This window comes from Leptonychotes weddellii, chromosome 6, assembly GCF_054177405.1.
Source record: "Leptonychotes weddellii isolate Sample4059 chromosome 6, ASM5417740v2, whole genome shotgun sequence".
Lineage (NCBI taxonomy): Eukaryota > Metazoa > Chordata > Mammalia > Carnivora > Phocidae > Leptonychotes > Leptonychotes weddellii.
In genome coordinates, this window is record NC_138374.1 from 112,249,919 (window position 1) to 112,270,805 (window position 20,887).

The following is a 20,887-nucleotide window of genomic DNA, read 5'->3' on the forward strand; positions in this document are numbered from 1 at the left end:
AACAAACATCAGTTCTCTCCGCTTAACCACTGTGTCGCTGAAATACGAGCGTTATTGCTAGGCCCTTCTCTCTCCTCCCTCCCTTCCCTTTCCTCTTTCAGCAGTGTAAGCAGCGGCAGCCAAACGCCAGGGACGAGGAGGATGTCCACTCAGGCGAGCACTCCTAAGTGATGATTAAAAAACAGCCGCACCGAAGCCGGGGCGCGGGCGGGGAGCGGGGCTGGGCATGCTCAGAGGGCCTGCCGGGCGGGCGGCAGCGATCTCTGCGGCCGGAGGGAAGCGGGGCGGGGGCGCAGGCCGGAGCGGCGCCGGGGCGCATGCTCAGTGCCCGCATCTGCTCATTCCATCCAGTGCGGCAGCCGGAAAACCGCAGCGGCGGCGGCGGCTGACGGGGAACGACCGACCCGAGCGGCAGAAGGGGGGAAAAAATACAAGGGCAGAACTGATAAGGGCAGGACCGAGAGCGTGGGATTTACGGCCTCTCGCGGGCCGCCGCCTTCGCCGTCCGCAGGGAGGAAGGCCCGGGAGGCGGCGGCCGGAGAAGGAGGAGACGGCGACGGGAGGGGAGCGCAGAGGAGGGGCCGGGCCGCCGGCGGCCTGGGAGCCGCAGTGATTTTGACGTTTTTCTCCGCTCCGTCTCCGGCGGCCCCCGACCGGGCTGCGCTGTGGGGCGGGAAGCGCCCCTGTCCCGCGCGCCCGGCTCGTCCCTTCACCCGCCGGGGCCTGAGGGGGTCTCCCCGCTCCGAGGGAGGGGAAGCGGGAGGCGGGGGCGTGCGGGCACCGCGATGGCGGGGACATTTTCCACAACGTGATTGTTAAAGCCTCCCCCCCCACCTTAAAATTCCGGGCCCTTCCAGCCTCCCCCCTCCCCCCAAACCCGTGTGACTAAACGGAGACAAAGGGGAGGCGGCCTCGCTCACACGCGCGCTCGCGGGGCGGGTGGCTCGGCGGGGCGCCCGCGCGGGGCGGGCGGGAGGACGGACGGACGGACGGACGCTGCGCCGTCACATTCCTATGCCCGGGAGGAGCGGCGGCGGCTCCCGCGGGAGGCGGCAGGCTCGCGGCGCGGACAGCTGAGCTTCTCCTCCCCCGTCGTCGCCCGGGCGGGCCTCGCCCCGGCCCCGATGGTTTGAGCTCTTGCCTCCTCCCATCCCGACCCCCGCGGCGGCGAGGCCACACCATGTGAAGGTTAGAGCCCGGACATCCCGAGGAGCCGCCGTGAAAGATGGGGGATGCTGCAGACCCCAGGGAGATGAGAAAGACGTTCATTGTTCCAGCCATCAAGCCCTTTGACCACTATGATTTCTCCAGGGCCAAAATCGCCTGCAATCTGGCCTGGCTGGTGGCCAAAGCCTTTGGAACAGGTAAGTGGTGTCTTCCCTTCCCTCTTCCTCCTTAGGATGTACACATGCCGGTTTTTTGTTTCCGATCATCGGATGCCCCTCCGTGTCTTCTCGCACAGGTTCAGGGAGATGATGGGGGACTGGGAAGACAAAAACGAAAGGAGAAATAAAGCAGCTTTGGTCTTAAATCAAGTGCCCTTGGTCAGGTGGGATTTACCCAGATTTCTTTTATTGGATAACAAACGTGTTTTGGTTTTTTTTTTCAGTAAGCTATTTTATCATGTTTTTACATAGGGTGGTTTTATTTTGTGGTATTTTCCTCATTGTGTTGCATACATTTCCCCCTCAGTTATAACTGTGATTATACCACCAAGAAATATGAGTTGGTTTCTTTATTATTGGAAGAAGGTGGATGGCAGATAGTACTGTATTGATTTTGACATTTGTAATGATGGCTGCTGTTCAGGCTCCGTAGAATGTAAGGTGGCCTGTGTCGAAGTACAGTGTTAATTTTTGTTGTCATTCTTAAAGCCTATATCATCCTTCCGTACACATTCCAGGCTCTGTTAAACCATTTATTTAAAACCAATATTTAGCCTGCTGATTGTGGGATGCCATTTTCATTTCCTATTATCAGTGAGACATATTCCTTTTGCCAAACATACTTTGGCTTCATAAATTAAGAGAAACAGTGGCTACTGTGGGATTTTTTTTTTTTTTAATAGAGTTTTTTTGAGGGCATGTGCTGTTGACACAGATTGTACAGTGCAGTAGCAATTAAACATTCTCTCCGTTACCCAGTCTTTGCAAAATAACAGGAAAAGGGCCTCCTGTTGTAATTCCTTAGCTGTTGCTTCAGGAGCCCATGTTGTAGAGCTCTGAAAAAAGTAGAGAGCTTTTCATAGGAAGATGTTGGTGTAAGGAAATTTTGTCTGGTAACTTCAAGAATCATTTTGTAAGATTTTGTGCCCTGGTTAATAAATTTTAGATGTGTAAAATATTTGTAGAAAAGTTTCTTAGTATTTGCAGACTTTTCTCCAGATGTTAAATGTAAGGGTTTTTTTGTTTGTTTTTGTGGGAGGAGACTGGCTTATTTCTACTTTGAAGACTGAAAATATGGGAGTTAATGGTTTAATTCATTCCTCTTAAACATCATCCATAACTGAATGTTTTCAGAGCTTCACATGTTAGTTAACTAGCAAATGAATCTCAGTGTTTGAAAAATTATTGGAATTAGTTTGAGGGAAACTTGAACATGATTTTATGTTTATGACGACTTTTATTTTATTTAAATTCTTGTACTTTGATATTGAAGTAGAAGGATGTTAAGGTTTTAAAACTGGCATTAGGAGTAAGTATAATTAAAACTCATTTTGAGATAATTTACATTTTAAAGATTTATTTGGAACTAAATGTGTGGAGTAACACATAGGAGGAAGCACAAATTGTCAGTGTATTTTTATTTTCTGGCACTACTGATATCAGCAGTGAGAGTAATAGATGTATTTTGGTTTTAACATAAGCAGCATACTGAAGCTAATATCCATTTGGAGGAGAAATGAAAGCTATTTAAGTATTTAGAAAAGAGAGGGAAATTTACATAATGATCTATGTGGAAAAACAGTGTGTACAAAATGGAAGGAAGAGGGAACAACAAAAATATTTTCTTTCCCTCTGAAACTGAGAGGATGCTTATAATACAAGATGTCAAAATGTTGCCCTTGATTCACAAAGGCTACTAACCAGAAAATGGCCTACTTTCTGGATATGTGTCAGGCAAGTTTGCTAGATTCTGGACCACTTGAGGAACACATCTTGAACACACTTGAAGAAGAAAGGAAATGAAAGGAATCTAGTATCAATGGAATCTGTCGTGTGCCGGACACTGTGCTAGATGCTTTGCATTAAATTGTACATTAGAGGTTCACAGCAACTTTGTGTTGTAGGTAGTTTGTTCCCCCCATTTTCCCCAGTGCACAGAGAGGTTAAACAACTTTCCTACTATCATACTTTTAGTAAGGGCAGAGATAAGTTTTCACTTGACTAACTCCCAGGGGTATGGCATTGGTGGAGGCAGGGTAAACCTGCTATGTACTCACTGCTTTACATATATTGCTTCATTTATTCCTACAGCAACCCTCGAGGTAGATACTGTTCTCATTTTGCAGATGAGGGAACAGGTTCAGAGCTTTTAATTTGTTTAAGATGAAACATCTGGCAGGTGGTGGATTCTGCATGCCAGCTCAGGTCTTCATGACTCTGAAGTCTTTGCTCTTTACACCACTCTGCAGAGTGTGAAAAATGTGCACAATAGTACTTGTTAGAAGTCTTATTTATTTATTTATTTTCTTTAAAGAGTGGGCAGATCTTAACACACTCTCAGATGGTATAGATGAATATTGTTGGTACTTGGTTACATTTGCCTTGGCAACAGTTGGAATGGATATAAAGATCATACTCAAAATGCAATGAGAACCAAACTTAGAAGACCTTCAGAGGGTAACTTAGTAACAGAACTTAATACATTATTGAGAATGTTAGTTTGTGCATTTTATTCTTTAATCAACAACCTTTCAAAAGCTGTTCACTCCACGTTTATATGGAGTGAATAGAGAAAAAGTAAAGTTTCATTTCTTTTGATGTAATATTCTTCATTTGCTGCAGACACTTAAGTAGCAAGTGTTAATAGATAACATATTTCAAAGGTATTACCTAATGGTATTCAGTTAATCATTCAAAAAATTAGCCCAACTTTAAGTTGTGATTTACTAAAATCACTTAAAAAAAAAAGATTTATTTATGTATTGAGAGAGTTGGAGAGCACGTGCAGGAGGGGAAGGGACAGAGGGAGAGGAAGGGAGAGAGAATCCCAAGCAGACTCCCTGCTGAGTTCTTAACATGGACTTTAAGGCCCACTTCCTAGTGTTAGTATCATTTCAACTTTATCAACTATTACTCTCCTCTTTTTTTTAATCATTCTCCTCTCCATACCATTTACTATTATAAATATACCTTGTTACATTTCTTTGTATGTCTGGACACATTCTGCTGTCAGAATCCTATGTTGGCTCTGACTTAGGCAAGTGTGAAGGTTGTGATGACAATGGGTAGCATTGTGGGTAAGAAAGACTAATAGCAGAGAGGCCAGTTTGGGAAGTTATTGCAGGAGTTCAAGCAAGATATCAGGAAAGCTTATTGTAGAGTGGAAATGAGAATAAAGCTGCTAATATTTATTAAGTACTTGCTGTGTATTAAGCACTTTGCATGTCATATCATTTTAGTTCTCATGATAGCCTTAAGAGGTGGAAACTATTAATCATTCTGATTTTACTGATGAGGAAAATGAAGCTCAGAGGTTTAGGAACTCATCCAAAGCCGCTCAGTTTATGGAACTGGGCTCTGAACTTGTGAAATCTGACTTCAGTCTATTTCTTAACCACTGTACTATATGGGTAGAAGTGAAATTAATGGAAAAGAGGCGAAAGGTAGAAAAAATGTTGCAGAGTTATAATCCCTAGTATTTCTAAATGACTGAATTTGGGGTTCATGGGAAATTGTTGAAATAAAAAGGTAATATATAAAAGGATGAGGTTACCTGAGGTTTTAAGGAGGAAGAGGTTACCTGAGCTTTTGAGATTTAGTGACTGGGAGGATGAATCGCTATGCCATTGGCAGAGACAGAGAAAGCAGCACGTTGTAATGGGAAGTCAGCTTTGTTTTTGGAAGCCTTGATCATGATGTATTGGCCAAATATCTAATCTGAAAAATTCAATTAAGTCAATAGCTAAAAATGTAGGTATGGAGTATGATTGGGAAGTTGAGGCTAGAAATAATAATTTCAGAGTCTTCTGTGTATAAAATGCAACTGAAATTGGAGTAGATGTGAGGGTGACAGAATTTAGGGTGGTGAACACTTACAGTGTTTTGGAGGGAGCACTGGGGAAAAGGAAGCAGAATTAAAGCAATCAGAGACTTAGGAAGGAAATTAAGAAAGTGTAATAATACTGAGGCCCTGGAAGGAAAAATTTCAAGGGGGTGGTCTTATTAACAGTGTCAAATGCTGCAGTTTTTTAATTTAATTTTTATTTTTAAAAGATTTTTTTTTTTAAGTAATCTCTACGCCCAACATGGGGTCAGACTCTCAACCCCAAGACCAAGAGTTGCATGCTCTACCGTCTGAGCCAGCCAGGCACCCCTACAGGTTTTTAAACCATGCCATTCTTTTAAGAATTTATGCTCTAGTAGGGGAGATGTGATACATGTGTAACTATAGTAGAGTTCAGGAAATATGTAAGGGCCATGTAACTGGAACAGTGACATGAAGAGGGAAGGAGAAGTAGCAGAGGCGGAGAGAGGACACTCTCAGCCTCAGTGAACTGTGAAGGAAGACCCCTGAAGTGTAGGTGGTAGTTGGATGACCCTGAAGGGAGTCAGGCTGAATGGAGAGTAGGCCTTGTAGGTGGAGGAGATAGTTTGTGTGCAGGCATGGAGTTTTGAAACTAAGGTAATGTTAGTGGAACAACATAGACCAGTAGGATTAAAGGAGGTTTATGTAATGAAAAGTGGGAGATCCAGCTTGAAAGGTAAATTGGAACAGAATTGTTGGAAGAGCCAGGTTAAGGAATTTGGCATTTATTTTGTAGATGAATTATTCTAAGCACAGTGGATTAAAAAAGAAACTGCTATGACGAATTTATTGAAAACATACTTTGTGCTAAGTACAATTTTGAACATTTTATATTGTTATTTTTTTAATTCGAAGAACAATCCTATTAAAGTGGATACCATTTTATTTCTTCCATTCTACTCTAAAGCAAGGTTTCCCAACCACGGAACTATTGGCTGGCTAATTCTTTGCTTTGGAGGGCCATCCTATGCGTTGTAGGATTTTAGTAGCATCCCTGGCCTCTACTCACTGGTTGACAGTAGTATTCTCCACCCTCACTTCCACTCTGGCTGTGACAACCAAAAATGGATAGACCTTGCCTAGGTCTCCTGGGGGACAAAATGACCCCAACTTGAGAACCATTGCTATAAAGATTATAAGATACGCCTGCAATTTAAAAAGGGTTTTTATACATTAAAGTCCAAGTTAATTGTAAGACATCCTGATTTCAGAAGTATTCAAATGGAAGATAAGAATTTAGGAAATTAGGTAGTTTGCTCTTTTTGTTAATGAGGAAACAGAGAGGTTAAATAACTTGGCTTTATCATCTAGCTTATAAGTGATGCAACCACAATTGGAGTCTAATCCTTTATGATACTAAAATTTGTATTTTAACCTTTATGTTATATGCTTTCTGTAGTTCATTACAATTTTATAGTATAGTACTGGAAGTGAAGGCATAAAAGAACGTATGAAAACCTTTCAAATGTAAGTCTTAAATTTGTTTTGCAAAATTTAAAAGTATATTTAATCTTTCTTATATTTGATAAATTAGTACAGGGATAGAAAATATATTTAGCATTGGTGTGTCATTTCAGAGTCTCCTCCCACCCCCAGTGAATCCAGTTTTCCATGTAGACTAGCTTATGGACCTTTTCTATAGGTAAATTATAAATAATAATACTTAAATATTGCACATTTATTAGTGTGACAAACTTTGTGCTTTAGCTGAGATAACAGTTGTTTTCATTTATGACATTCAGCACTTTCCATCCTAAGCCTTGCACAGTTTTTCCTTTTCTTCTTAAACGTTGACTCTTCATCAACATATTTTAGATTAAAGGCCTGTACAGTAGTATCTTTCCAGTTCTCCTACTACTACTTGCTCCCTTTTTTTTTTCTGGGGCATTTCCCTGAAATACTCTTCATTCCCCTACTTGCTGAATAGTCATGATAATAAACATTTATACACTGCTCTGAGTTTTTTAGAAGAAAAATAAATTGCAAAGTGTTAGAATTTATCAGTCTCACACTTAGGCTGCCTTTAGATATTCTGTTTCACATTGTAGAATAGGATTATATTTCTTATAATAATTTCAAAGAATTCTTTTTATTAAAAATATTTTTCACTACAAACTAGACAAAATAAAACAGAGACTAGGCATATAGCAATAGAGAGGCCACTGAGCTCTTTCTGTAATCCTTACAGCTGTACTCTGCTGTATTATGCCCAGTAAGGTTTATGAAGTATCTCTATCCTATTTTCTTGAGATAAAGAGATGGAATTTCAGTTAACAGAAATATGCATTCATCTCCCTGCTCCATATTTCACAAACATAGGCTCCTGGGAATATATTTGTATGATCTTAAAAAGTTATCTCCCTCACACCATTTTCTGTCTCTAAAATAAGAATTGCATGCAGATTCTAAGTACTTTAGGCTCTTGGAATAAAAGACATTTGATGAAACTTGAAATATTTCAAAAGACATCTGTCCTCAGCAAATAGAAGTTTCAAAGTACAGTTGACCATTGAACAACATGGATTTGAACTGCATGGATCCATGTATACATGTATTTTTTTTTCAAGAAATATATTGGAACTTTTTTTTTGAGGTTTGTGGTAATTTGAAAAAACTTGTAGATGAATGGTGTAGCCTGGAAATACTGAAAAAAATGAAGAAAAGTTAGGTTTTATTGTGAGAATGTAGTATATAATAAATATAACATGCAAAATGTGTTATCCACTGTTTATGTTATCAGTAAGGCTTCTGGTTGACAGTAGGCTATTAGTAGTAAGAGTTTTGGGGAGTCAGAAGTTATATGCAGATTTTTGACTGCATGGAGGGGGTGGAGTTGGTACTCCTAACCCCCTGGGTTGTTTGAGAGTCAACTGTGGATGGTTTCATTTTTTTTGCTGACATTTTCTACTACTCTCAAGATTCTCTTTTTCAGCCGTCTTGTTTTCCCTTCTCTTTTTTGAAGACATTCAAATAAAGGAGTTGCTGACCTTGTTAATTTTTCTCTAATTTGTAAGTTTTGTAGAACTTTGTAATGTAACAGATTTTGAAACAGCAGAAATACTCTCTTTTTTTTAGCCACCTCCATTTTTTTTTTACATAGATGCTAGAAATTGTGATTATAAGATCTTGAAAATTTACTTTTTGACACAAAAATATTTTTTGAATAGGTGAGACAGGCACAGATTGAAAACTCAAAAGGTATATAAGGATAGATCTAGTGAAAAGTCTCCTTCCCATCTGGACCCAGAGCTACTCAGTTTGTTTTAAGCTAGGTGACATTATCGGAAGTCTGTCTTTTAAAAGCTCTCTTGGAGTACATTAAAAATGATTAAATCAGGAGGAGGGGGCTGGGTGGCTCAGTTGGTTAAGCGTCCGACTCTTGGTTTCAGCTCAGGGTCGTGAGATCAAGCCTAAGAGTCTCTCTCTCTCCCTCTTACTCTGCCCCCCACCCCACCTCCATGCTCTCTCACTCTTTTTTTTTTTTTTTTTTTTAAAGATTTTATTCATTTGTCAGAGAGAGAGAAAGAGCACAAGCAGGGGGAGTGGCAGGCAGAGGGAAAAGCAGGCTCTCCGCCAAGCAAGGAGCCCCATGTGGGACTCGATCCCAGAACCCTGGGATCATGACCTGAGCCGAAGGCAGAAGCTCAACCGACTGAGCCACCCAGGCGTCCCTCTCTCTCTCACTCTTTTTTTTTTTTTTTAAAGATTTTATTTATTTGACAGAGAGAGACACAGCGAGAGAGGGAACACAAGCAGGGGGAATGGGAATGGGAGAAGCAGGCTTCCCGCTGAGCAGGGAGCCTGATGCGGGGCTCGATCCCAGGACCCTGGGATCACGACCCGAGCCGAAGGCAGACGCTTAATGACTGAGCCACCCAGGCGCCCCCCTCTCTCTCTCACTCTTAAAAAAAAATTAAAAAGGTAACTTTTATGTTATGTGTATTTTACCACATTAAAAAAAGAAAAAAGGATCTCTTGGAAGTAGAAAATGTATTGGAGGGAGACCAAGAGTTACAAGGAGGGAGATAATTAGGAAGCTATAGTCCAGGTGGGTGATGAAGACACCTTGAATTTGAATGGTAGCACTGGATATGGAAAGAAGTGGATGAATATAAAAAATAAGACTTGGTGATTGATTGGACATGTGGAAGCAAAGATGAGATTGTGGGGAGTATTAAGATTGCTTCTGTTTACTGAGATAGGGAACAATGGAAGAGAGCCAGATTGTGTATGTGTGAGAGAACAGCGTTGAATTTGAGGAATGTGGTGGTGTATGCGTTAGGCCCTTGAAAATTCATATGTGGGGGAAGCCTGGGTGGCTCAGTTGGTTAAGTGTCTGCCTTCAGCTCGGGTCATGATCCCAGGGTCCTGGCATTGAGCCCCACATCAGACTCCCCGCTCAGTGGGGAGCCTGCTTCTCTCTCTCCCTCTGCCCCTCCCCTTACTTGTTTTCTCTCTCTAATAAATAAAATCTTTAAAAAAAAAGAAGACTCGTATGTGGAATTTAGAAGACCTCTGGGATGAGACACATAAGTGGCTATAAAAAAAGTAACTGCCAGTCACTTTGAGGGAAAGTATGGAGGAGAGAGAAGGGGACCCAAGACAGGAGAGCCAGCAAAGGAGCCAGACAGAGAGTAGCCAGAGAGGATGAAAGCAAAGCAAGTCAGGCGAGTGTGGAATCTCAGGCAAAGGGAAGAGAACATTGAGGTGGAGGAGAATAAGGTAGAGCTGAGACAGATTAAGCAGGAAGTCTCATAAAATTCTGTCAGATTTAGCAATGATGAAATTATTGATGACGTGGCTGAGAACACGTTGAGGGGAATGTAGAGGCAGAACCATGACCAGAGTAGGTTGAAAGTTAATGGGAGATCGTGTCAAAGTATCTTCACTTGTAGTAACAGAAAATCCATCTCAAATTGGCTTATAGAACAGAGGATTTATTGGCTTACATAACTGAAAAGGTTCTGAGGTAGGATGAGCTTTTGATCTGATTTGATCAAGGATCCAGTTGCATTTCTTTGTGATTCCCTTAGCTGTGCTTTTCTTCATGTGTGAGTTTCATTCTCCCACTGTCTTCTCTCATGCAAGCAAATGGCTGTAGTAGGTCCAGGCCTCACATCCACGTATCACGGTATTCAGAACTCTTTCCTAATCACTGAATGAAAGTTCTGTACTCTTCTCTTTTTTCTTTCTCTTTAAACAAACAAAGTCATTTGATTTTAGAAAATACCAAATACGTGCAGTGACAGTAAACTTTCATGTACTCTTCACCCAGCCTCCATGACCATCAACTCATAGCCAGTCCTGATTTATCAGTTACACTGATTTTTTCTGGCCACACTGATTATTTGAAGCAAATCCCAGACATTGTATCATTTCATCTATAAATATATTAGTATATATCTCCAAAAGTCAGGAACTCTTTTTTTTAAACATAACCATGGTACTTGCCATCATCACAGACTGTCATGAGCACTCTGTATCATCAGTATTAGGATTTCTCTGATTGTCTTATAAATCTTTGTTTTTCTTTATTTTTTTGTTTTGCAGTTCATTTGTTCCAGTCAGTATTCAAATAAGGGTCATATTTTGTAATTGGTTGATATGTCTAAGTTTTTTTTTTTTTTTAAAGATTTTATTTATTTATTTGACAGAGAGAGAGACAGCGAGAGCAGGAACACAAGCAGGGGGAGTGGGAGAGGGAGAAGCAGGTTTCCCGCAGAGCAGGGAGCCCAATGTGGGACTCGATCCCAGGACCCTGGGATCATGACCTGAGCCGAAAGCAGACGCTTAACGACTGAGCCACCCAGGTGCCCCTAAGTTTTTTTTTTTTAATATATAGTCTCCCCCTCCATTTCATTTTGTTTTGCTTGCATTTATTTACTGGAGGAACCTGAGTATTTGTCCTTTAAAATTTCCTGCAGTCTGGATCTCTGTGGTATTGTTTAACAGATTTCTTATAAATTGGCAGTTAGATCTAGAGAATTATATAGATTCAAGTTTATTTATTTATTTTTTGGCATACTTCCCAGGTGGTGCGTATTTCTACCAGGAGGCCCTACTAGTGTCTAGTTATCTCTCTTACTATCATGATTTCATTTATTAGCTGGAAAGCTCCTTTAAAAGGAAACTTCTCTTTGTTAAGTATATGGTTGTCTTATGTGGGAAATTACCTTAATGAATGGTAGCCTCCAAGTATACTACCAGGCAAACTCAAGAGGTCACAGAAAAGAAGGGCTCACAGACCAAATTAAAGTGCTTAAATCCTATGGTTTGTTAAATCAATTTACAGTGAGAAGCAAGGAGAAAGAGATGAAGTAAGTTAACACATTTAAGAGAGTGCAAGTAGGGAGAACCATGCTTCCTGAATCCTCCAACGTACAGTGTTTATACGTCCATCTCTTTCTGCTTGCTGCATTAGCCTTCCCTAATGATGATGGTGTGGTCACAAGGACCAGAGTTGAAGTTTGAACAAGGAGCCCCATAGTGACATGTAGGCCAGTGATACACACTTGCTCTATCAGAGAGACACAGGGAATAAGCATGCCTGCCACAGCAGTAGCTTACCAATAAGCCTGATGAATAGCCATGGGTTTTATGTTACTTGGTCAGAGGAGAGATAGGCCAGAATGGGTGTCACCAGTGGGTGGCCAAATTAAGGACTCAACAGGTTTTAAGTATTCATGTATATTTAGTGTACATTACCTCTTGTTTGTTTAGTCTCATGCATATTTAATATATTGTGAATATTTAGAACCTTATATATATTTCATGAATACATCATGAATATTAAGTGCCTAGGTACCTCATGAATATTAGGTATCCTTTGGGTTTTTTTCATCCCTTTTTTGTTTAACATACACATTACTAACCACTTACCTTTATTTAACACATTCTTTGAATTCTGCGTTTAACAAACTTCTTGCTTAATAGTACTTATCTACACTTTCACCTATATTTTACAAACCACAGACTTACTCTTTTATAATTGAATAGACTAGAAAGTAAAAGTACATTACACTGAGGTACAGGGCAGGAAGAACAAATGCTATGTTGTTCTCTTCATTGGGGAGGGGAATTGCACCAAACTGAGTGGATCACTGGCCCCCAAGAAACTGAAAGGGTAAAGAATGGGGAGAAAGAACATTCTGAATAGTGACCAGAATGTACAAAGGCAAAGGTTCTGTATTGGAAGGGTGTGTGATTGTTAGGAACTGAATGTGACTAGCAGGGGTGTCTAATACAAGGTGGTGGGTAGGGACAGGATCATTTCTTCCTTCTAAGGTCAGAGGGAGGATTTTAATTCTTTTGTTTTTGAAGATATTATTTATTTATTAGAGAGCACAAGCAGGGGGAGGGGCAGAGGGAGAAGCAGACGCTGAGCACGGAGCCTGATACGGAGCTCCATCCCAGGACCCTGGGATCATGACCTGAGCCAAAGGCAGATGCTTAACCCAGGGCTTAATCCACCCTGAGGATTTTAATCCTTAAAGGTGCTGAAAGTCATTGAAAACCCTAGGGTTTCATGGTGGTGTGTGACATGATCAAATTTGCTTATGGGAAGTAAGCAAATTCTGGCTGTAGTAGAGAATGGCTTGAAATAGGGACAGGAATGGATGTGTGAAGACGATTAGGAGGTAATGAAGTGATTCACATGAGAAGCACCGATAGCCTGGAGATGTGAGTTGAGACTGTGAGAAGGGGATGGATTTTATCTGGGGTTTGAGGGAGAGGGAGGCATTGATGATGACTCCTAGGTTTCTGGCTTGTGCAAGTAGATAGATGGTGGTGTCATTCATCGACATGGGGAATGCTGGAAGATGATCAGGTTTGGGGGGAAAAGACTGATTTGGGGCATTTTTAGGTTTCATAACTTTTTCAGTATAATTTCAAACATGTAAGTATACTACAAAGAACTCCCAAGTATCCTTTAGCCATATTTATCAATTGTTAACATTTTTCCCATTTATCATTTTCTCTTTCCCATCCTCCCACATAAACATGTGTGTATACGTACATACATACATACATACATACATAATATTTTCTGAACTGTTTGAGAATGCATGAGAGAGACTGTGTTTCCCACCCTGAAATATTTCAGTCTATCTCCAAAAATGAAGGATCAGTTTCTTATATATAATTTCAGTAAAATTATAAAAATCAGGAAACTTAACTTTGATATATTATTATCTGATCCACAGTCCAAATTCAAATTTGCCAATTGTTTTAATGTCATTATTGCTATTTTTTTTTTTTTTTTCCATTCCAAGATTCAGGATCAATGCATTGCAGTTAATTGACTTGTTTCTTTAGTCTCCTTTAACCTGGAATAGTTCTTTGGTCTGTCTTTGTCTTTCATGATATTGACACTTTTATTAAAGATTGAGCATCCTGAGCTGCATGCTGAGCTGGGCCTCTGGCTCCTTCCCTGGGCATTGTCTTAGCTCTTGCTAAACTTCCTTCACCCTGTGTTACAAGCGGCCAGTTCTCTTCAGGGGCTGACTGGGCTGCCTCCCCTCTTGTGTTCTTACACCCTGCTCTGGAGTATGGGCCCTTACATAGCCACTGTCCCTTCTGCCTTTGGTCTGAATGACTGGGATGATGCTAAGATCCTGGCATGGGTGCGGGTGTGGCAGTGTCCCAACAAGAATACCCAGGCACTACGAAGAAAAACAAAGTGCACAGAGACCTACCTGCTCCCAGACAAGGACTGATGGAGATCCAGACACTGGAGACCATTTCCCAACCTACTGCTCCTCCTGCTATCTTCTCTGGCTGTTTTTTTTCTTGTTCTTTTCCCTTCTCTTTCTTTCCTTCCTTGGCTGACCTACCCTTGCACCGCCTCTCATCACTGCTGCCTTTGCCACCTGTCTTTCCACCAACAGATATACCCTGTTGCTCCCTTATACAGCTCCATCCCTGCATTGCACAGGGGACGTGGGCAAGAGTGCCTGGGAGGCACCCAGAGACAAACCAGTTGGCATCTAGGCAGCCCCAGAGGAGAGCTGTTTAGCCAGAGGGAATTTCCTTACTCTCTGTTCTTCCTAAGATTGAACAACTTGACATCCTCCCTAGTATATAATGATGCTAGGGAGGTGGGTGGGGCAGAGGGAGAGGAAAGAAGTAGGAAATTCCTCTTCTCAGTACCCCATAAGGTATGAGCCCGCAGTGTTGATTTTTCCTTTTATTAAAATTTTTGTTTTATAAATACAGTAGACCAGTTATTTTATAGAATGTCAATGTGGATTTGTCCACTTTAGACAAACTGGCAGAACTACCCCAGAAGAGATGCTATATTCTCAGTAAATCGTATCAAGAAACACCTAATGTTTGTTTTGGTATTGGTGATGTTAACTTTGATCACTTGGTTAAAGTGGTATCTGCCATGTTTCTGCACCATAAAATTATTATTATTCCATTTTTAATTAATAATTTATGGGGAGATAAATTGAAATATCCTGTTTATCAAGCTTGTATCCACTATTTTAGCATACAATAATGATTCTTGCTTAATCAGTTATTACTATTGATTATTACTGTTCCATTTATTAATTGTGTTCTCCAACAAGAAAGAGGTTTTTCTTCTTTCTCTTTTGCTTATTTTTTCATTATATCAGGATGGACTCATTGATTCTTGTTTTATTCAATGGGTTATAATCCTTTATCATCATTATGTATTTTGATGTTCATATTGTCCCAGATTTAGCCAGTGGGATCTCCTTTCTTCTGGATCCTGTGTCTTTCTGACATGGCCCCATCATATGCTGACATTTTCTTTTTGGCACACGTACACAACCCCCCCCCCCAAATACATACAAATACATTCTTAGCTCATCTTGTACTTTGTCTTCTCCAGCTCTAGAAATCACCTTTTCTTTCCTTTTAGTGAGAAACCAAGATATAGATGCTAGGCTTATTACTACTGGAGGTTTGCAGACAGAGCTAGGAAACACACATATGCATATATAACATAAAGTACATCTATTTCTTTCTCTGTATATAGACAGATATAGAGCACCACGTGTTCATACTGACACTTTGCATTTTAGTCCAACACCACAGAGTTCGTTCTAATCTTTCTAGTTCATTTCTAGTCCCTTCCTATATTTGTAACTCCCCTTGCCAGTGAGAAACTTGGCACCCATTTTGAATTTGGCGTTTCTTTGTGAAATCCAAGTGAAGAGTTGAGTAGACTAGCTGGCTTATAAGGATCTGGGACTCAGAAGAGGTGCTTTTAGTCTCACAGGGGAGTGGGAGGAGTGGAAGAGGTAATTTAAACTCAGGAATGCTGAACAGCACTTAACACATCATTTGGTAAGTGGAAGGGTAGAGGGAGTTCACTTTTAATTGGCATCTCATTTGAAGGCAAAGCTCTATGTTTTAGGTATTTTACGTTGTTTTAGTAAACATTTGAGTGCCTGCTGTGTTCCAGGCACTGTTCTAGGTGCTAGCGACACAGGACAAAGAAGTATCCTGCTCTCCTTGAGGTTACATTGTAGTGGGAAGAGGCAGAAATAAACGTATATATTATAGGATAGTAATAACTGTTATATAGAGGATTAAAATAGGATGACTGATGGATGGTCAGGGAAGGTATATCTGAAGAGGTGACATTTGGCTGAAATCTGAATGGAATGAGCTATCCACGTGAAGGTTAGAGGGAGGAACGAGGGAGGAAGCAAAAGGAAGACCTAGTGCACAGGCCAAAAGGCACAAAGTGGGCATGCTGTAGCAACAATAAGACTTGGATGTCTGGAGCATAGTGGGCCATTGGGGGAGGGGAGATGGGGAGGATGAGGAGGAGGAGGAGGCTGAGGCACATCTGCAGAATAAGGAGAAACTTGAACTCAGAGAAATTAATTACTGCACTAAAAATCCCGTAGCAAGTAACTGGTAAAATTCAGGCTCATCTTTTTAAATCCAAAGCCCGTTACTTTCAAAAAGCCCCAATTTTGCCCACTATATCATGCTGCCTCCTGATGGCAGTGAATGTAGGTTAACTGAAAAGAGGTTTGGTTTTGAAGGTTTACTTCTTTTTTTTTTTTAAACACACTGTCTTGTTTTTTTTTTTTTAATTTTATTTTGTTAATCACCATACATTACATCATTAGTTTTTGATGTAGTGTTCCATGATTCATTGTTTGCGTGTAACACCCAGTGTTCCATTCAGTACGTGCCCTCTTTAATACCCATCACCAGGCTAACCCATCCCCCCACCCCCTCCCCTCTAGAACCCTCAGTTTGTTTCTCAGAGTCCATAGTCTCTCATGGTTCGTCTCCCTCTTCTATTCCCCCCCCTTCATTTTTCCCTTCCTACTATCTTCTTCTTTTTTTTTTTTATACATATAATGTATTATTTGTTTCAGAGATACAGATCTTTGATTCATCAGTCTTACACAATTCACAGCGCTCACCATAGCACATACCTTCCCCAATGTCTATCACCCAGCCACCCCATCCCTTCCACCCCCCCACCACTCCTTCTTTGCAGAAGTAAAGAGTGACCTAGGGAGATAATTCTAAAGTTTTTAAAGACAGGTACAATGAGTAAATTATGATGACTAGCACAGAATCTGGGAGTTCAGGGGAGGTTTGAAATATTAGAGTCCTTTTAGGACAAGGCTAATGACTAATATTTTTTTAAAAATAACATTTTCATTCATTTATCAGATATGTATTGAGTGCTTACCATGTACTAGGCATTAAGTTAGGAGCTGAGGATTTATATCCTGGTGAATAAGACCGACATGGTCCTTGCCCTTTGGTCATGTGTAAGGGTATATCTTTGTCAACAGTGGGTTTTAAAAAAATTTTCCATTTTCATAGGTAAAAAATGACTCATTATAACTTTCTCTGATACTGGTACTATTTTTTTTTTTCCTGTTGACCATTTTCATGTCTTGGTTAATTTCAAGTTCAAGGTCTATGTCTTATTTCAGTTGGATGACAGGTATGGTAGAGAAGTTTGTAATCCTGATAATTAGCGGTTAAGTTTTGAAACTTAACTAGTTCTCTCTCAGTAATTGTTTTAGAGATAATTTTTCAGATTTGGAAAATAAGGCAGTGTTCCCATGACTGAGTGTGGTGATATTTCTGAAATGCATTCCCCTCTTGCCTCTCCCCCTTCATTGTTTTAAAGAAATCTGTATCATTTGCTGGTATATGTATGCAACTAGTAACTAACCCATCTTTATAGAAAATTGCCTTGAGCAATTCACTGTCTACTCCCTTTATTTGTACTTCAAGCATTTCAGGTGATTGTTAATTTCAAAACTTAGATCTAGTCAGGATTTATAATAACATGATTAAGATAGGTTCTGCTTAAGTCCTGGTACACAAGAAAAACTTGTCTCTTATCCTTTGCAGTTCTAGGAGTGGTGTTTCACTCATCCATTCCTTATGCATTAATTTCTTAACTTTTGTGTTCTGGAGGTGAGGGAAAGGGTGAAACCTCTTATCTTTGATTTTGTCTGTTTTCTTAAAATGCTGTTTCAGTTCATTTGTTTCACAATGTGATACAATTTCAAACTTAAAATAGTTTTGGATAGTTGGCAAAATGAAGTCTTTTAAGCATGTTTAGTGCTTGAAGACTTGTTTTTGAAAGTGACTTATTTTATAATACTCAGTGTGTAGTTTTGCATTCTTTTAGGGGGTGGGAAAAATCCGTTTTAGGCTTTTTTTTTTTTCTGTCATATTTGTGAAACATTCTTTGGCTTGTTATGGATCCATTCCCTTTCCTTGCATTAGGATCTTTTTAAGACTTGCACTTTCATAACTTAGATTTGTGGGTATGCCATAATAAAATGGAAATAGCCCCTCAGCTGCATGTCTTCCACCTTCTAGCCTAGTGATCTTGGCAAACCATTGTTACTTCTTAAGCTATTTAGCTAGATGATTTGGAGCTAGGACTCTGCATTTATCAAATATGTGCCCTTGGCAAGATAACCTTTCTTGGGTTCCTTATCTTTAAAATGGGGACAAGAGAATTGTTAATATTGAACGACAGAAGGCACGTTTAGGACAGTGTCTTGACACATAAAGGTCCTTAGTAAGTATTAGTATATTCCTAATATATATTTGTATTTTGTCTGATTGTCTAACACTTTCACCAAGTTGTTATAAAGATCAGTGTGAGAATGGATATAAAAGCAGTAAAAGAATGTTAGGTGGATGACAGGTATGGTAGAGAAGTTTGTAATCCTGATAATTAGCAGTCACTTTGCTTTGCATAGCTTATGTTCAGATACCAAGTCACCTATATTAGTCATTTTTTTATTGTTACAGGAAATATCCATTAGGCCTACATTTTACAATAATTATCTTAAAATCAAGTAATTTTTCTTTTAGAGTTGTTCTACTAAATAACTTCTATATAGTTACTATGATACTAAATTTAATTTGCCAGCACTGTATTCTGTAATTTATGCCTGTGCTTATATATCATGCTGAGGCAATTGTTAAGTTTAAGGCTGGCTCACTACTGGTTAAGGTAGCTATGAAGGAAGAAAAGTGTTTTCAATTATTAAATGGGGATGATATTTTTAGATGTCATCAGAATCCCAAATTGATATATCTACTCTTGACCTCTTTCCAGAGTCCTGTATCCCCAGCTTCTTTTTGGATATTTTTGCTATCATTTCAAATCAGCATGTCTAAAACTGAGTTTATGATCTTGCTTCCAGAATTAGTGCTTCTCAGGTAACCCAGGCCTAATGGTCTTTGCCATCTTTACCCCCTCTCTTAGCTTTATTCCTGGGTCCTTTTGAGTTTGTATTAAGTAGTCCTTTATGTCTTTTACTTCTTGGTTTTCACTACTGTTTTCCAATTTCATTTCCTTATCTTTATAATCTATGTCTGATTTTTACCACTATCAGTATTGAAGACCAGATTAATTGTCCCCAAACATCATTCTTTTTTTTTTTAAGATTTTATTTATTTATTTATTTATTTGAGAGAGAGTGAGAGAGTGAGTGTACGAGCAGGGGTAGGAGCAGAGGGACAGACTTCCCGCTGAGCGAGGAACCCAATGTGGGGCTCCATCCCAGGACCATGAGGTCATGACCTGAGCCGAAGTCAGGTGCTTAACCAACTGAGCCACCCAAGTGCCCCCGCAAACATCGTTCTTAGTGTGTCACTCTTCTCCTTTTAAACAGTAAGCAATTCCTTTTTAGTTATTGTATAAAGTCTTCATGCTTAAAAGAGATACTACTTTTGTCTTATCCCTAGCCTCCCATTCCAGCTTTACTGCTCACTCTATCCTACAGGAACCCTTTTCTCCACCCAAATTGTTCAGTTTGGTGTCTCTTCACATCTTCTTTTCCTCTCTCTTTCTCTCCCTGGCTCTCCCCTTCTGTTTAGATACTCTTTTTTTCTTGGCTAAATAAATTCTGTCTATTCTTTCTATACTTTTTCTTAAAGATGAAGTCATCTCAGCCCACTATGATGCTTCTTGCTTTGACCTTTAAGCACTTTAATTGTTCATTTAGAACAATTGTTCATTTAGCACTTAATTTCTTTCATTTGGTGCCTAATCATTCATTGTTTCTGAATTGCTTAACTTTATTTGTCTGTCTAGGCTTTTTGTAGATTATTGGCTCCTTGAAGGTAGGGATTATTTCTAATACCTTGAATTTCTCCAGAACCATGATGGTATATAAAATGAACATGCAATCATTACTATAATATTGTTTGATGAAAAAATATTTTTTAATTTTTTTTTTTAAAGATTTTATTTATTTGAGAGAGAATGAGAAAGACAGAGCACATGAGAGGGGGGAGGGTCAGAGGGAGAAGCAGATTCCTTGCTGAGCAGGGAGCCCGATGTGGGACTCAATCCCGGGACTCCAGGATCATGACCTGAGCTGAAGGCAGTCGCTTAACCAACTGAGCCACCCAGGTGCCCCGAAAAAATATTTTTTAAAGATTTATTTATTTATTTTAGAGAGAGAGAGAGAGAGAGGGCATGTGTATGCACGTGTGTGGGAGGAGGGGCAGAGGGAGAGAATCTTCGAGTAGACTCCTGCTGAGCGTGGGGCTCAATCTCATGACCCATGAGATCATGACCTGAGCCGAAACCAAGAGTCGGACACTTAACTCACTGAGCCAACCAGGCTCCCGTGATGAAAATATTTTTCTAAATAATAAAAACTCTTCAAAAACTTTAGGGTGAAAATTGCTAAGGAGTATATTAATATTTTGTGAATACATTTTGAAAATGATCACTTTGATTAGTAATGTGGCTTATTTTGAGCTTATATTAAAGCTGCCTATTCAGAAGCCTCCTAAAATCAGTGATTGGGGATGTCTGGCTTTGAAACCTCACTTTTCAAAGAGAACGCAGGCAAAGGACTGGCTAGGTGTCACTCCAGAGCTCTCGGGTTCTATGATTGTAGCTCCATGTTAACTTGTGACTTTGATGCCTCCTTTCATTTTGGAAGACAAACCCCATTCTTATCTTGGCTCTGATTAGAGCACAGAGCCCAGGTGAGGAGTGGGGAGGAAGAGGAAGAGATACAAGGTAGAAAAGACAAGAAAACTTGTAAAACAGTGAGAAGTGTTTTGTTTGTTGTGCTTTTTTGGTAATCTGGCTGCCATCAGATACAGAAGCAGCTCCTAAGGTTGATTTAGAAGTAGA

At 40.1% G+C, this 20,887-nt stretch overlaps 1 protein-coding gene across 3 annotated transcripts in view; it reads left to right on the plus strand.

Moving 5' to 3' along the window:
- Nucleotides 1-353: 353 nt before the first annotated feature.
- Nucleotides 354-20,887, plus strand: part of CAMSAP2 (calmodulin regulated spectrin associated protein family member 2) — a 111,765-nt gene continuing 91,231 nt past the window's right edge. Inside the window, exon 1 of one of the 3 annotated variants that reach the window (XM_081823047.1) lies at nucleotides 354-1,364. In XM_081823047.1, coding sequence (XP_081679173.1) covers nucleotides 1,226-1,364 — 139 coding nt within the window. In that variant the 5' untranslated portion in view covers nucleotides 354-1,225. The remainder of the gene's footprint in view (nucleotides 1,365-20,887) is intronic. The other 2 variants (XM_031035788.2, XM_006740486.3) reach the window with 2 other exon arrangements.